The following is an 18430-nucleotide window of genomic DNA, read 5'->3' as shown; positions in this document are numbered from 1 at the left end:
GGGAGAATTGAGAGAGAGAGAGACAAACACACACACACACACAAAGAGGAGAGGGGAACTGCTGGGGCCGGCCCGTATTGAAGAATATGGCCGAATTTACCCGGGCTGGCCGTATATCGGCGTATAACACGCACACATCATTTGCCCCCTATTTTCAGGGGGAAAAAGTGCGTGTTATACGCCGATAAATACGGTAGTTGTCATTGCCTTCTTCCTGTGTTTATATTTTTGGACTTTACAATCTAGGCTGTGAGCCCAGAATTACCTGGTAAAAAGTACCATCCTACTAACTTTTCAAGGTCAGCTGGATGTTTTGCTTCTAACTGATATACAATTTATTACCTCAGATTATGTCAAAGTTGTGTTATAACAAGTAATTATAGTAATTATAGTAGTAGTAGCTGTGATGACACAATGGTTAGAATGCAGTATTACAGGCTAATTCTGCCCACTGCCAAGAGTTCAATCCTGACCAGCTCAAGGTTGACTCAGCCTTCCATCCTTCCATCCTTCCAAGGTTGGTAAAATGAGAATTCAGATTGTTGGGGGCAATATGCTGACTCTATAAACCGGTTAGAGAAGGCTGTAAAACACTATGGAGTAATATATAAGTCTAGGTCACGGGTCGGCAACCTGTGGCTCTGGAGCTGCATACGGTTCTTTCAGCCTTCTCCTGCGGCTTCAGGCTCCAGTTCTCCTCCGCCATTTACAGAGACAGAGAAAGGCACTTGCGCTTCCCTTCCCCCCCCCCACTCTCTCTCTCTCTCTCTCTCTCTCTCTCTCATGCGGACTTGCCCCCTCACGGGGCTCCTGCTTGGCCCTGCGCCCAAGCGCCCCACCCCCTGGGAGAAGCGCAGCCAGGAAGTCCCTTTCCTGTGCTGGCCCCATCCAAGGCACACGTGGCCGGGGAGCTGCACAAGGCAGCCCCGGGATCCCCCCTGGGAGCAGCCTGCCGGAGCCTCTGCTAAGCAGGCCAGCCCTCCCACAAGCCGCGGCCCCAGGAAAGGGGTCTGCCCCCTTTAGGGTCAGGGGCTCCCTTCGGAGTTGCCCCCGAAGTCCTGCGCTTCCCCTGAAGCCTACCGGGAGATGGGAGGGGAGGGGGCGGCGGCGGCGGCTCTCTCAAGGGACCCCTGCCCGGGAAAGGGAGGTAAGCAACAAGCGCCGGATCCCCGTGGGGGAAGCTTGCTCCGTCCTTCCTTTCAGGCACTGTTTCTGAAAAGAGGGGGGACCCAATTGGAGCGGAAGGACCCCTCCCCAACCCATCTCCACAACACCTGCCAGGCTCCCACGGCTTCCTGGGGAGCCTGGCTTGGGGCTGAGGGGCGACGAAGCCGGCACTGTAGGAGCCCCAGAGCCAGAGGGAAGAAGGTCCACCTGGAAGGATCGACGCATGTTGGGGGGGGTCCTCTCCTTGGGGCAGGGGGTCCTGGGAGCCCGGCTCCCCCCACAGCCCAGTGCTGGGCTTCTCCCCTGAGTTTTGCAGGGGGGCTGCGGTGGGGTCCCCAGATCGGCAGGGCAGGGAATTGGATCTTCTGTAAGACCCTGGGGTGTCTCTTCCTGATTCTGCTCAGCTCCAGGTCTTTGCTCTAAAGGGAGCCCGGCTGAGCAGCTTTGGGGGTCCTCCAAGGGGGGCTGGCTGTGCCGCTCACTAGCCAGAGCTGGAGAGTCAACCCACGCCCCGCCAAGGGGGTCCACAGAGCCCAGCCGTGTCCTCGGATGGAGCCCCCGACTCAACCAGGAAGAGAGAGCAAGAAAAGAGCTTTGGGTTCTGCTTCCTCCCCCCGCAGGGAATTTGGATTGTGGCAGATGTGAACTGGCCTCAGGGGAGCGATGGACGCCAAGAGAGGTGACCCCCCCCGAGTTATCCCGGAAAAGAGAGAGAGAGGGAGAGGAAAGAGAGGGAGGAAGGGAGAGGGAGGAAAGAGGGAGAGAGAAGGAGAGGAAAGAGAGAGGGAGAGAGAGAGAGAGAGAGGGAGAGAGAATATGAATATATGTTGTCCTTACTGGACTTTTAGTAAAGAACGTTTAATGAAATACTTTGATTTTTTTAATTAAGAGATGATGCTGTATTTAAAGGTGGTAGATAAGCTACTAAAATTGTTTTCACCTGTTGGGATGAAGGAGAAAGGTTCCCCCCCCCCTTTCTCCTGCATAAAAATGTGTTTTCTTTGTAGCAGTTCATTGATTTCATAAATGCAACACAGTATAGTTTTTTTATACATAGCATAAAGGTAAAAAAAGGATATATGCAGTGTTATCTTCATTTTAGATGTCAAAAGGGTTTTGTGGCTCCCAGTGTTTTCTTTTCTTTGAGAAAGGGTCCAAGTGGCTCTTTGAGTGTTTAAGGTTGCCGACCCCTGGTCTAGGTGCTATTATCTTGGGTCCTTTCTGTTCAAATGATTTTTAAGAATCAGCCCTTTCTGAATAAGCATGTCTCACTTAATAATGAATACAATTTTGATGGAAACCCAAGCTTTGTATTTGTTAGTACTGAAATTCACACCTGAGAGAAAAATTAAAACCATGATATTTTATTGTAGCTGAAATGCTGTTTCGTTTCCCTAAGTATCGAGAAGGGTTATAACCTTTAGAGCAATAGTACATAACTTGAGTTCCCTGGATTGAATGCAGCCTTCCCCCCAAGATTTGTATGCAGGAATTCACAGAATGTAATGTACACCCAAAGATTAATAACTACATCTAATTAAATGGAAATGAAATGAAATCTCATTCTTCTTCTGGCCACACGCACTCCTTTTTGAAAGGAAGCTCTACATGTCTTTCACAGGGCAAGGATAGCCTTATTTATTAATATAAAAACGCAATATAGCATTTTCCAGATGATTTTGATTCCATTTCCTATCGGTCCTAGCCCTATGCCAAATGGTGAGGAATTGTCAGTCTAAGGCAGGGGTAGGCAACCTTGACTCTTTTATGACTCGTGGACTTCAATTCCCAGAATTCCTGAGCCAGCTGTGCTGGCTCAGGAATTCTGGGAGTTGAAGTCCACGAGTCATAAAAGAGCCAAGGTTGACTATCCCTGGTCTAAGGCATCAGGAGAGTCCCAGGAAGGATAGATTTTCTCAAGACGTTTTGATTTGGTGGGGGCAGGGGGCATAATTCAGTAAGAAGCACAGCTAATCCCATTATTGAAGCGTTTAATTTTCCAGTACAGCCTCAGTGCTTTGGAGCTCACTCATTCTAATACCTTTCTTTCAGATTAACTGGTCTTGCTGCTGTAGTTTTATCTGCGTATTATTTCAACTTGTAATTGTAGTTTAAATTTATTGTCAGCCGCCCAGAGTCACAAATAGTGGGCGGTGTAGAAATGTGATGAATGAATAAATAAAATACTATTTTACACTATAAAATAGTATTGGCAGTAAGAGTGCCATTCCCAATTAGGTGGTAGTTGCTATGAATTCAATGGTAAGTAAAGGTTTGCTGATACAAGCAAGTAATGATGTTAAATAGGTTTTCCACATCATAGTGTCTCTTTGCCATTGCCGCCTTCTGGGATTTTTTTTTAACTTCTCGTTCTAATTTACAGTCCTAGTATTTCCTGGTAGTCTCTCGCGCAGGCTTTTTTGAGGTCAGGCAAGACCAACCAGCTACTAACCAGCTGCCGTGACTTATTATTGTCCCGAAACATTAGAAGAGTTCCAGGTTGGTTAAGCCTGCAATAGAATGAACCTGATTTTAATGACTAAAATGTACTCTTCTTGTTTGAAAAAATGTTTTCCTAGGGAAAATAATGACTCAGAATTACTTGTCTTTCCTGCAGCACCAGAACAAAAGCATGTTCCAAACAAAGTGTGGGTCCTAGTAGGTCTTCTCAATTTTGCGGCTTATACTCTAGGTAAGATCTGTTAATTTTCTGCACACTGTATTTATACAATCAGCAATATATTATCGAGCATTAATATTATTGAGACCAAATTCCCTGAATAAAACAGCTGCTTATTATTACACCTACAGGTCTAGTGCAAAATACATATGCAAGCAGATTGTATATTATGCCTCTTACCATTAATGCTTGTGGCTGAAATATCAGAGGATGTTTTTCCCAAAGAGGAGGAGGGATAGAGAAGCTGCTCTGTTCTTTGTTGCACATTCATATTTCTGAAATAGCTGTTGCTTCTTCATTTTAGTTTTATCAGGGGCAAGAAAGGAGACTCTGGAAGATGCAAGCCCAAAGCCACAAGCAATTTGCTCTAAAGTAATTAGTTTTCTTTTGATCAGCTTTTACAAAAGGAAATAAGAGTATCTACTAGTAAAGTGCAAGTAATATGTGCATAGGAAAAAATGTAGCGGGAATATTTAAAGATGAATGCAGTGACATAAGGCCTTGAGAGTCCTGTAAAAGAGCAGTTATGGATCTGTAGCAATTTTAGGAAAGCAGTAGGATTTACAGCAGAAAAGGGATAGTGTTTTAGGGATTCAGTTAACCACAATCTGAAACCAAATCTTTTTTTTTCTGCCTCATATAATCGCATGCACTTTCCGCTGTTTTTAACAACAATGGCACTAGTAAATGGGCCTTGGTTTATGAATTGCCAGAGCCTCACCCAGCTTAGTTCTTAAATGTTTTTGCTTTGATTTCTTTCCTTACTGTATTTTCCTTCTAATTTTAATCCCAGCCACTCAATAGAAATGAAAGCTATCAGTTAACCTTCTCTTTCTATGACATCTCTCTCCTCAGATGGTGTGGATGGCAAACAGGCACGTCGCACCCAATCCAGCTCCCCACTTGGGGAACTCTTTGACCATGGCCTGGACAGCTGGGCTTGCATGTTTTTTGTGGTGACCGTGTACTCCACTTTTGGCCGAGGATCCAATGGTGTCAGCGTTTTTGTCCTCTACCTGCTCCTCTGGGTAGTTTTGTCCTCATTCATCCTTTCCCATTGGGAGAAGTATAATACAGGGATTCTCTTCTTGCCTTGGGGCTACGATATCAGCCAGGTGGTAAGTCAACCAGCCTTTTGCCACAATCATTTCCAGGGGTTACCTTAATAGTGGTCAGAGATCTGGTGTCATGGATCCGACAGCTACAATGAGCATGGCTGCAGCCATTTTTTTCTTCTCATTCTAGATTGCCATCCGGCTTATTTTGATTCTCTGGGGTTTAGATTTGCTTCACTTGCTTATTATTACCACTTTCAGGTTAAAGCCCCATTTATTTTATGTGAGATTTCTTTAGAAGGCTTGAAATAAGATGTAGAAATGTTTAACCCTGGAGTTTTCAAACCTTTTGGTGCCACGACCTTCTGAAACAATACATGAGATTATGTGACACCACAATCTCTCTCCCCCCCCCATCTCTCTTGATTTCACTCAGATTAGAGTTGGGTGAGCAATAAATACACCACTATGAGTAATGAAAATTATTTAAATTAATTATGTTTGTATGTGCATAGAATCAACAGTAGAGCCCTACAGCTTTATAAAATAAAATTATATTGGAATTAATCCTATTTAAACATTAGTTTAAATAGAAAGTAGAAGCTTGTTCAGTATTACATAATTCCTGAAATATGAATTTTTATTTTTGAGACAACCATTCTAATTTTTTGTTCCACGCATATTTTGGAATGATAGTTATTCCCTGAGCGGGCTATAACCTATATTTTAAGACCCCTAATTTAACTTAAAAGCAATGGAGAGCTTTAGATATGCTTGTGTGTGTAATTTACCACTCAGTTCAAGGGCATACTAATGCAGTCAGATTTCCCTGTGACAGACTAGTATAGGTTACAAAAAAAAATCCCCTCTAAAAAGTTGTCTTGAATCAAAACATTTATCGGAGCCACCATTCTTACGGTTTGCAAACAAAACTAACTGGTGGTTTCCACAAGTGGCAAAGTCTAAAGCAGAGGTAGTCAACCTTGGCTCTTTTATGACTTGTGGACTTCAATTCCCAGAATTCCTGAGCCAGCTTAGCTGGGAATTGAAGTCCACGAGTCATAAAAGAGCCAAGGTTGACTACCCCTGGTCTAAAGGAAGGATATCTTTTTTAATCAGTTTCCATTCATTGCAAAGATGTATAATGGCCATAGTATTTATGCAGACTTTCAGGCCTGAGAAACTGTAGTTATGAAACTAGAGAGAAACTGTAGTTATGAAAGTGAGGCTAGGACTGTGGAGCAACTACTATTTAGAGATGAAATTTAGCAAACTGGTATCCTGATTACTGTTTACTGCTATACTCAGTAATCAATTGGCCTTGAATAACTCACTTGAACTCAGTTGAATGTAAACATTGAGAAATGACACAGCCATTAAAGCAATTCTATTTGGGCATAATGAAATTGGTCTGTATAAGAAATTTCTGCATTGATTCATTTGGCCTACCAAGGCATGAACTGCAAAAAAAAATAAAAAATGATTCCCAGGTACTTAAAAAAAGATGAAGATGACACTTTTGACTAGCTTCTAAATTGAGCCCTTAATAAAGCAAGAAGCAGATGCACATTTTAAATACTTTGAAAAATTAATCTTAAGGCAGGGCTTTTCAACCTTTTCACCCATTGTACCACTTTTAGGATATGGCAACATCCGAGTACCACCAGACGCCTAGCAAGGTGTCAAAAACATGATGACCAAAAAATAAAAAGGAAAAAAGTGATAAAGTACAGGTAGTCATCGACTTACAACAGTTCGCCTAGTGACTGTTCGAAGTTACAATGGCACTGAAAAAAGTGCCCCCCAAGCCACAGCCGAGCAAGACACCTGCCGGCCAGGCCAGCCACGCTCTTCCTCCTGTCCGAGGTTTTCATTGTTGTGAGCATTTCTGTTGGGGATTGGCAGCGGGGGTGGGGTGGGGGATGTTTGGTTTTTTATTTTTTTATTTTTATTAAAAGTTTTATGAAGATTACAGTATAAACCCCCATACCCACCCCAAAACCCCACCCTCCCCCTCCCCCACTTCCCAGAGCTGAACAAAGGGTTACAAATATAATAATCAAAATCTATCTAACATTATGGTTGATAATTTTATTGGTTCAGGTATTACGCGAAATTGAGGAGAAATTGTGTTTAAATTTGTTTAATTTTAATTTGTGTTATTATTTGTATAAGTATTGGATTTATAATTTGTTATGTTATGATTATAATTTTTATTATTATTATAGTATATTAATTTTGATTGTTTTTAAGGTAATTTTATTTGATAATTATTATTAAATACTCTAGAGTTTACTCATAACCCAAATGAAACTTTTTAGTCCCATATTTATTCTGAATATAATCTATCCATCTTCTCCAAGACAATTAAGGAGCGACATAGTATCAGTGTTTGGGTACATAAAAGAATGCCATAGGGAAGAGGATCAGGAAAGATTTTTCCCCCCAAAGAAATTAAAAGCACAAATAAAGATTTAAATTATAGCTACCTAGACTTCATTTAAATAAGAGAAAATTGTCCTGACAGTATGATCTCTATAAGCCAGAGCCCTGACAGCCCTGCAGCTCCAGCCATCTCTCGCTCAGGCTTGTGCGGTTCTGCCACCGGTTCAGCTCATTCCCCTCCCCCACTACCACTTTTCTAGGATGGTCGCGTACCACCTGCCAGGTGCCAATGTACCACAGGTGGTACACATACCACTGGTTGAAAAGCCCTGATCTAAGGGATAGATGTTTTGGATAAGGCCTTAGCTTTGTGAATGGAAAGTATCTCTTCTCTAAAGTCATGTCTCTTGAGACATATAATTTTAAGAATCAAAGCATGTGTTTCTCTCCATCTGCATGTTTCATAGACAAACCCAGCAACACAGTGGATGAAATTGAGTGCATTTATTGGCAGGCATGAATGCCATAGAACAGGGCTTTTCAACCAGTGGTACGGGTACCACCTGTGGTACATTGGCACCTGGCAGGTGGTACGCGACCATCCTAGAAAAGTGGTAGTGGGGGAGGGGAATGAGTACTTGGTCACCGTCGTGGCGTGTTCGGACTCGCTCTCTACCGACCTCGACGTCCCGAGTCACCTTCGTGGTCCTAGTCACGACGAAAGGTCGACTAGCCGCGAAGAAGCCCCGACAGCCCCGAGTCACCTTCGCGGTCCTAGTCGCGGTCCGAGGTCGACCTCAAGCTGTGACTAGGACCGCGAAGACGTCTCGGGTCTAGAAGCGCTGATCAGCTGAAATGTTGCAGCATCTCCAGGCTCTTGTGATTTACATTCAGATTCTTGGCAACTGATTCATATTTATGACGGTCACAGTGTCCCAGGGTCTTGTGAAATGGCCAAAACCTGCTGCAACCACCCAGCAGATGGGGGGAATAAAAACCAAACATCCCCCACCCCACCCCTGCTGCCAATCCCCAACAGAAATGCTCACAACAATGAAAACCTCGGACAGGAGGAAGAGCGTGGCCGGCCCGGCCGGCAGGTGGCTTGCTCGACTGTGCCTTGGGGGCACTTTTTTCAGTGCCATTGTAACTTCGAACAGTCACTAAGCGAACTGTTGTAAGTCGAGGACTACCTGTACTTTATCACTTTTTTCCTTTTTATTTTTTGTTCATCAAGTTTTTGACACCTTGCTAGGCGTCTGGTGGTACTCGGATGTTGCCATATCCTAAAAGTGGTACAATGGGTGAAAAGGTTGAAAAGCCCTGCCATAGAACTTGGTAAAAGTAGCTTTGTTTGAAAAACAGCTACCAAGTATAGTTGTTTTCATTGGTGTTAGTTGTCCACTCCTCCCGAATGTTGGTGGGCAGGCACTTTCTTTCCACTCTTCTGGGATGCCCCACTGAACACTTTCTGAACAATCACTTACCACGTTGGAACCTTAAAAGAGCCCTTTGCCCTCTTACGTTTGCTGCCTACAGGTTTTATTGACTTGGACTTAAATACTTGCATGGATGAGCAGAGGGGACCTTGATTTTTTTCCCCCACACTAAAATCTGATTCCGTATCCTCCATATACAGTCTCACTCATAAATTTAGGAAGAGAAATTACATTTGAAACCTATTAACAAAAATCCAAAATCTCGTAACTGTAAATGGAGAATTTTGGATGAAAAGTTTTTGCCTGTCCTCCTTTCTGTGTGTGATTTCAGGATTCAGCTGAATTAGTCAGTTTGTATATATCTTTCAGGATATTAAACTTATGCTGTTAGCCTATAGAATTTGTTCCCAGATTTTTATTTTTTTTTAAAAAAAGACTATTGGGGCAGTCCAACTTTCCCTTCCCTTTCCATAAAATTTACTGGTCTCTGGATACCCGCAGTACACCATCCTCCTATAAAATGCAAATGATGAAAAAGGACTATGAGGATCATCTTGCCCAACTCTCTCTGCAGTCTACAGCAAAATCATCCTTGATAGATGGCTCTCCCACTTCTTAAAAATTCATAGCCTTTATAGGTAGACTACTGGCTTATAGAGATCATACTGTCAGGACAATTTTCTCTTATTTAAATGAAGTCTAGGTAGCTATAATTTAAATCTTTATTTGTGCTTTTAATTTCTTTGGGAAAAGAAAATCTTTCCTGATCCTCTTCCCTATGGCATTCTTTTATGTACCCAAACACTGATACTATGTCGCTCCTTAATTGTCTTTTGTCCAGATTGCGTACCCTAAGTTCCTTCAGCATGTCCTCAGAGTTTTCTGGTATATTGATGCTCACTGATTGTTCATATCCCCCATGCGAATCATTTTGTGAATGGGCAAGTTTTGTGGGTACTATTTCATAAAAGTGCCTTGATCATACTCTCAAGATATAATTTGCAATCAGCAGCTTAAAAACCTTTGGGGTATTTTCTGGGCCAGCTTCCAATTTTGCACACCTTCCAGATACCAGCTTTCAGCATTCTCAGTAAAATAGGTATGGAAATGCAGACACCTATGGGATGCTTAGTTTGGGAGAGGTTGCCTTGGTTTGTAGCTCCTTCCCTTTTAACAATGGTAAGAAAAGTTAGCTCTGCTCTTTGCACCAGTTGCTAACCCTTGGACATGCAGTTGTAGCAGGCACAGGGCATGAAGAAAAAACTTTTAGATATTTCCATCAACAACGTTCATGTTACATTATAACACATAAAAGAGTTTTCTGATCTCTAGACAATTTTGGAAATGCTGGATAGATGATTATTATAATGATCTGTAATTCTGTCTTCTTTTCCAGACCATTTCAATAGTATACATAGTGACATCCATCATAGGAGTGGAGGCCTGGTACAACCCTTTCCTGTTTCATTTTTTATATAAGGATCTGTTTGTTGCTATGATAATTGGTAAGAGGAATCTTGTAGAAACTTGTATCTTTCGAGCTGTTTTGCACCAAAACCTAGTATGTCTTTATCAAGAAAATGTTTGTCATTTATGCTGAATTTTCTTATGAGATGGGGACTACACTGAGTAGTTATTTGTCCCAGAATATCTCATACGAGATGATATTTTTGTTGAAAGCCTAAAACTGTGACCACATTTCAGTCTGTCTGCATTGCAGCAGATGAGTTGTATATAACAAGATAATTAAGTTAATGTAAAAGTAAAGCATTAGAATTGATAATGAATTATCAAAGTGGAAGATAGTTTCTGCCTTTTAGGATCAACCATCAAAACTGAAGGAATGAGCACTCAAGAAATATGCTGCAGATTAGCACATGGTAGAGCAGCCATGAAGGCCTTGCAAAAGATATACCTACGAAAGATAAGAATTGTGTAAACAATGGTATTTCCTATGACACACTCCATGATAGTGAAAGCTGTATTCTGAAAAAGTAGGATAGGAAGTTACGGTATTGAGACTTCTGAACTTAGTGTTGGAGAAGACTCCTGAGAATACTTTGGACAGCTGAGAAAATAAACAAGTGAATTATCGAACAAATCAACCCAGAGTTCTCACTCAAGGCACAAATGACCAGGTTTAAATTATCTTAAGTTCAAACATATAATGCAAAGACCTAGTTCTCTGGAGAAGATTCTAAAGCTGGAAAGGGGAAAGGAAAGAGACGTCAGATAACATCATTGTAGCATTTGTATGGTTTTATTGCTTTTATTGTTGTAACCTGCCCAGAGTTGACTCACATTGAGATGGGCAGCAAATAAATAAACGAGAAGAGGATGATCTGCAACAAAGTGAATGTACTCAGTCACAGAGGCAATGAATGCACTTTTGGAAGACCAACTGTAGAAACAGATTGTCATGGAGAAAACCTATCCATATGGTCACTAGGAATCAACACTGACTTGTTGGAACATAACAAAAATAATAATAATTGTCTAAATACTGACTTTGAGGGAAGTATTTGGAGAATGAGTGTGAATAAATTGGAATATGTATGGCATATTCACCACATTCTTCTGATCCAATATATATCTAAACCAAGGAATTTCCTATTCACCAGCTCAATAATTCAGGAAATTCTGAGGCAAGAGAGGAATATGGTTTTTCTTCATATTTGGATCTTTGCTATTTTTTTTTCATTTTCTTCTGTGCACTAGGAAACATACATTAAAGCTTGCACAAATCTGTAACCTAATCCAGCATATTCCTAGTATAACCTTGCAGCCCTCTTCTGGCAAACGTAGGCAAATCACATATTGTAGATATCATATCATATATTGTAGAGCACAAAGTGCACAGAACTTTAGTTAATTATTCCAGTTGTTTCTGAATTGGTTACTTTCTAACTAGGGGCTGCTTGGTGATTCACCTTTATCTCAAAGGTAGTTGTGCTTTTCTAAAAACTTTCAAAATACCTCCTGCCTTGGATTTCAAGTTACAGAATTGCAGTTGAAATTTTGCCCCTCCCTTTCATCCCAATCTCCCTAGACCATCATGGTAATTTACCATGTTAAGTTACCTTTAAGGTGCTTTAATTCCTTTAATATAAGCAAAAATATAGATCTGTTTCAACATATTTCAGATACTTCAAAAGAATGTGATCTACATATCTGTACAGATACATGTCAATGTGATCTACATGCCTTTTGGAAAAGTATTTTTGGGACAATATTCTACACTAACCCAAGTATCTAGTTTAATTCTAAAATAAATGAATAAATATCAAAACTATAGAGATTAACTTTCTTGGCAGCAATACAGAAGTGGTTTCTCCTTATTCTAGAATCCAAATTATAGGTTTGATACCATAGTTGTCTCCCATTTAAGTATTAACCATGCATAATTCAAGTTAGCTTCTTAAGGCAAGACAATTAGCCCCAGATACTGCTTCCTGATAAGATATGAAAATGCATGAAAACATATGCAAAATGATAAAAATATTAAGCCAAGTGTTTGAAAATAATTTTCTTGATCCTGAGCAATTTACAATCAGATACAGATTTCTCCTTGTGTATTATAAATATAATCCTAATAGCCACTCTTTCTTGCATTGAGTATTTATAATTATTTGCAACATTACATGAGCTAGTATAAAACAAATATGAGGTTGAGTAGGCACATACATTGTTTATGCATCAGAGACTGCTTTTTTAAAAATTATAGTCATGAGAGGCCAGAGTGGATGGAGTTGTGTTGTGATGTTTCCACAGGGGGACAGGTTTGACCTTTCCCCTTTTTGAGATTGGGGGAGGTAAGCATTAAGATTATTGGAGGTTTATTACATCTATTTTATTGCTGTTCCCATTCAAAATCTAAAAATTATATACCATAGTTGATCAGTATGACTTGAATTTCATTGATGCAGTTTTGGAGGTCTTGGGGGAGGAGATGGAATGACTTCCAGGCTACAAGTTGCTAATTCCTTGCCTGGAACGATAGCTCCTTTTGAAAACTAGCAAATAATCATGTTAATGAGATTGTAAATATTAGGCCTGAGTGCATTAATTGTTGATATGACTCATGTTATGACTCATGTTCCAGTTTTTTAAGGAGCATATGTTGAATGCTCCAACTCTGAAGGTTTTTAAGAAGAGATTGGACAACCATTTGTCTGAAATGGTATAAGGTTTCCTGCCTAAGCAAGGGGGTTGGACTAGAAGACCTCCAAGGTCCCTTCCAACTCTGTTATTCTATTCTATATAAAATTATTTGTGATATCTACTGATTTATTTGCCCAGTTCAAACATTACATGGAGTATAAGATTTGCTTGATTGTGATTTAACAGTCTAAATGCTGCTTTGATGTATAACAGTATGCATGACTTCCAAAATAGGAAATAATCAAGATAGATTTGGTTGGGTCCTGCTTTTATCTGAAGGTGAAAGACAGATTTGTTGGAAAAGTAAATTGGTTCTATATTTTCCTTTTTAGGCTGTGCGCTTACTGTGACTGTTCCCATGAGCTTGATCAATTACTACAAGTAAGTGTTTTGCATTGTCAAGGGGTAGCATCTGTACCATGCAGAGATAGTATTGAAAAAGCAAAGTGTATTGGGCAAACATCCACTCTCCCTTTGCTTTTCAAGTTCAGAAGGGGCATGGAGATACCAGGCACTCCATTTCTGACTGCAGTGCCAGGCTCCCTCTGCCAAATGACCTTGCTTTTGGCCCACTCATTCACCAAGCCCTTGTTTGCTACCTCCTGTCCTTCAGAGCCTATGCCAACAGCACCCTGAAGCACCACTCCTTCTATGAAGCCATGCTGCCTTTCCTCTCGCCAGTCCTCCTTTTCATTTTGTGCACCATTTGGATCTTCCAGTCACCGACAGATATCCTGGAGACCCATCCACGCCTCTTCTATTTCATGGTTGGGACCGCCTTCGCAAATATCTCTGTACGTGTCATCCTTTCTGCTTCAAAGTCAGGCTTCCAAAAGGTTCAGGGGTCAGGAAGAAGACAGTTGCTTTGATTAGTAGTTCATTTGTCTGAGCCAGCCTTCCGAAACCAGCCATCCTTTTAGTCTCTCTTCTCTCTCTCTCTCCTCTCTCTTTGTCACGCTCTCTCTCTCTCTCCTATCTCCTTCTCTCTCTCTCTCTCTCTCTCTCTCTCTCTCTCTCTCTCTCTCTCTCTCTCTCTCTCTCTCTCTCTCTCTCTCTTTCTCTCTCTCTCTCTTTCTCCTCTCTCTTTTCTCTTTCTCCTCTCTTTCTCTTTCTCTCTCCTCTCTCTCTCTCTCTTTTCTCTTACTCCTCTCTTTCTCTCTCTCTCTCATTACAACTCCCACAATTTCTAGCTGACATGACTGCCTGGCTACATTCCAACACCACCTTAACAAGAGGAAGCAGGGGGCTGAATAAGATAGAAATTCTCAGGAACCTATAATGGGTGGGCAATTTCCATTGATCTGAGAACCATATGTGGTTTACTACAAGACATTGAGGTTGCTCTCCAGAATTAGGCAGAGCCAAAACCAAGTTTTTGGGTAGGGATTAAATGGGTGCCTTAAAAAATTAAAAATGCCTAAATATTTGGCCCCTCCCAGTCTGGAGGCTTCTAAAAGAAAGCTAAGAGGCCACATGTATACCTTGAGATGTACTTGTTGCACACTGATCTAAAAGGATAATGCCCCAAAGACCACAACAGGTTCTGTATTTTGTCAGGATAGAGACTATAAAGTTTAGTGGATTTACAATGCAGGAAAAAGAGATTCTGGTCAAATACTATTAAAAACTACTTTTAACAGTTAATTCTTATCAGCAAGAGTGATGGAATCAATTATTTAGAAAGCCAATGGAAAATGTTGAAGCACGGTCTAGCTCAAGAGTTTTCCAAACCTGGCAACTTTAAGATGTGTAGATGTCAACTCCCCAATTTCCCCTGGATAGCCGTCAGTGGAGGCAGGGCATGAGTTTGGATGTGAGAGTCTAAAAATGGCCTCTTCCAGATGCCTGATTCTCTTACGTTCCGGAACAGTGTTTCTCAACCTCAGCAACTTTCAAATAGGTGGACTTCAACTCCTAGAATTCCTCCAACCAGCATGGTGGGAAAGATAAAGGGCATGTAAGGAAGCCAAAACCAACCAGTATAGAACCCAGTATAATTGCAAGTCTCTTTAGCAAGTTATAGATTTTGTTGTGTACAAAGAGAGCACATTTCATGTTAGAAGGAATCAGGGTATTTGCAGTTCCTTATATTTAGATAGTAATCAAAATGGTGGACAATTGTAAATTGAATTAGCCCAAATGCTCAGTCAAGACCGTGTGAATATTCTCAGCATCCTTTACATTCGCCAAATGATTTACTACTGGAGCAGTGGATTATTCTAAGAGGAACACAGGTGTTGGGATGACTGAAACAGTCAGCCCGTTTTCCTGCCCTTCAGGGACGTTCAGACTGTAATTCTGAGAATTCTCAACTAGCCTATATTGGTAGGAAAACTAAACTCAGATTTCCTTTTTCTCCTTCTAACTTCCTTTTGATGTTTTGCCCTTTCTTCCAGTGTCGATTGATCGTCAGTCAGATGAGCAGCACTCGATGTCAGCCATTGAACTGGCTGCTTCTTCCACTTGCGCTTGTTATCCTTGTAGTGATGTCAGATTTGGTACCAGAACAGGAAACAAAATTCCTCTATTTAATCACCATTTTCATCACCTTGGCACACATTCATTATGGAGTCAATGTGGTAAGCCATTCCGCAGGGTTTGGGGCTCCCTGCATTGTCCATTTCAGCATTGTTCTACTTTCCATGTAGTGTAACAGATGGTAGAGATAACTTTGGAATTGTTGGCTTATCTTTCCCACTGAGGTCCCTTCAGTTGTCTCATTGGTTGATATGTAGGCATTCCTGTACAGGTAGTCCTCAACTTATGATTACAATTGAGCTCAAAATTCCTATTGCTAAGCAAGACGGTTAAGTGAATTTTGACCCATTTTTTTATCATTCTTGCCACAGTTGTTAAGTGAATCACTGCAGTTGTTAAGTTAGTAACATGGTTGTTAAGTGAATCTGGCTTCCCCATGGACTTTGCTTGTCAGAAGGTTGCAGAAGGTGATCATATGACCTTAGGACACTGCAACTGTCTGAAATACATGCCAGTTGCCAAGCATCCGAATTTTGACAGTGTGACGAAGGGGATGCTGCAACAGTTGTAAGTGTTGAAAATGGTCATAAGTTACCCTTTTCAGTGCTGTTGTACTGTAACTTCAAACAATCACTAAACAAATAGTTGCATGTTGAGGACTATCTGTACTTTTCGCAGGTTTGAAATGTTCTTCATCCACCACTTGGACTGCTTTTTGCCATAGAGAATGGGGTTGGTGTAAGCCAGTACTAGCAACTTAATAAAGTACAATTGCCTAAAATGTAAGACCAAAATCTGTTTTTAAAGTAACAGATTTGTGACTAGAGCTTGCATAGGAGTTCCCACTGAGCAATACAAGTTGAATAAAGACAAGCTTTTTATTCATTCCTGAAAGGAAAAGCCACCCTTTCAAGTATTTTCTATATAATGGTGATGAACTTCCAGGCTAATAGGCTACAACAGGGGTAGCAGGGCTACAATTTAACTGATCGGTCTACGGGTTCATCATCATTGGACTGCTGCTGGCTGTAAAAACCTGCATAGATATATTTTCTATAGCCTTTCTCTTGTTGTAATACAGTAGAACCAAAGCAATCTCAAACTGTTGGGATTATTCTGAGAGTTTTGAATTTGTACTGAGAGACTTAAGTCTAGGGAACTAACCATGTAGGTCCATATGCTAAGGTATGGGCCCTTTCTTAGACACCAAAGGGGATAAAAGACGTGGTGTCTCAGGGATTGGCAGGAAATCTAAAACTTTCAATTAGTAGTTTAAAAAAACCCACAGGAGCTTGCTTAAAGATCAACGCTCTAACCACGACTTTTGAACATCCCACTGCAACACATCCTTCAGACCTATTGTAAAGTAGCATCGCCTATTTATCTAGAATACTCTTCCCAGTTCTTGTTTGTCTTGAAATAATGCAAATAGAAAATGGATTTTATCTGGAAGATGGGTAGACTGACATAAAGCTTGTTGTGCTCCAGAGAAGGAATGGGGAATGCACAAAGGAAAGAAAGCTTCTGCATGCCCAGCCTCGTTTTCAGATTTTATCCACCATTCTTCATTTGCTCTCTTCTCTTTCCATTTAGGTGAGGCAGCTTAGTAAACACTTCAACATCCGAACCTTTTCTTTACAAAAGCCCAGCTCTGATTGACTAGGCATGGAAAAGGTATCATCAGAGGAAAACGTCAGCCTGCGGTCTTCAGAGGCACTGTAAATTTGGTAGCCTGTGTAAATATACTTCAACCATCACCATGGAACTAGATTTAACCCGCTTTGGATGGTTTGGGGGCAAAGGACATGTGGGACCCAGAAACCAGAGAAGGCTATTGTTCATGTCTCCTCCCATGCCGCTTCATGCCACCTTTCAGAAATGTGCAGACAGTAAAGCTACATGATCAGGAGAGGACCTCATGGAATCTTCAAAGAAAGATCATCAGGCAGAGAGGCATGGACGATGGCTTTAGAACTATAAGATTGCCACAGAACTGTCATCATGACTATGCTGAGAACGAGGGGCCCACGAAACTACCCTTGGGAACTGAAGTACATTATTGCAAACTGTTCCACATCCTAAAATCAGAGACCCAGTTATAAAGAGGGACTTTTTATTTAAAGAAACAATTTATTCTTCTAGAGAGCTCGGAGGTCACAACTTCATTAAGCCATGACTAGTCAGTTATGTTTTCCCAAATGCCATTTTTATCCTCCCTCCAAATTGTGGCTCGTGCCTTGTGAAGAGAGAGGGGGGCCACAGCCAATGCTGTAATTTCAAGCATTGGGGAGGACTCAGTAACAGACATTCTTCCTTCATGTTTATCATAGGATTGAGATTGTGATAAACAACATTACCATCTTAATGGGTTAAAGTAAGCTTGCACCAGAGTTGTTTATTAGGTGTGGTACATACTCTCCGAGTGACACTGCTTTTCTTGGGTACAATTGAATTTTCTCTCATGAAAACAAGAAATGCAAGTGATTTTGATCCCCATGTTCGATTTTAGAAATAGTTTGTTTCTGTTTATTACCTGGTTGGGAATCTGTTGAACAATTGAGTGATGGTGAAGACCCAGCACTGATTTTTCTCTTCTGTTTGTACTTTATTTGAGGAAGATTTTTTTTTGTTTGTGTAGGTGTGCTTAAATGAAGAGTGGAGCCTAAACCCAATTTTCTTGGAAAGGCTGCACCCGGAAGAAACTGAGCGCAGAATTTTTTTTTTCAGATGTAATTAATGGCAGAGGTAACTTTATGAATGGTTTGATAAGGAGATCCACTTGTTTCATTTTCTTTTTGTGGATGATGCATTCCATTCTGCAGAAAACGTTGAGTTGTGAAATTATTATTTATCTTTTCTTTTGTAAACACGAAGCATTATGTCAAAAAACAAAGTGTACGCAGTGTGAAGCCCTAGAACTAATTCTTGCCTTCATTCCTACCCCTTCTTTTCTGTAAATAGTTTTATTTTTCTGATTTTCAAGTTTTACCCCAAATGCCATGTCTGGTATGGCAGTGAACAAGGAAAGCCCTGATTCTCATTGTTAGCAGGAAAAAGAAATTTCT

General features: G+C 41.0%; 1 protein-coding gene across 1 annotated transcript in view; it reads left to right on the top strand.

The window, feature by feature from the left end:
* The window catches only part of SELENOI (selenoprotein I), a 50741-nt gene extending 33278 nt beyond the window's left edge, over positions 1-17463 (top strand). Inside the window, exons 4-10 of the mRNA XM_015819992.2 lie at positions 3785-3859; positions 4703-4965; positions 10123-10231; positions 13220-13268; positions 13501-13681; positions 15284-15466; positions 16959-17463. Of these exons, the coding sequence (XP_015675478.2) occupies positions 3785-3859; positions 4703-4965; positions 10123-10231; positions 13220-13268; positions 13501-13681; positions 15284-15466; positions 16959-17087 (989 nt within the window). The 3' untranslated portion in view covers positions 17088-17463. The remainder of the gene's footprint in view (positions 1-3784; positions 3860-4702; positions 4966-10122; positions 10232-13219; positions 13269-13500; positions 13682-15283; positions 15467-16958) is intronic.
* Positions 17464-18430: the final 967 nt, after the last annotated feature.

Source organism: Protobothrops mucrosquamatus, unplaced genomic scaffold (genome assembly GCF_001527695.2).
Source record: "Protobothrops mucrosquamatus isolate PMUCROS unplaced genomic scaffold, P.Mucros_1.0 scaffold1038, whole genome shotgun sequence".
Classification (NCBI taxonomy): domain Eukaryota; kingdom Metazoa; phylum Chordata; class Lepidosauria; order Squamata; family Viperidae; genus Protobothrops; species Protobothrops mucrosquamatus.
Note: the sequence above shows the minus strand (reverse complement) of the source record. Positions and strands in the feature narration are given on the sequence as shown.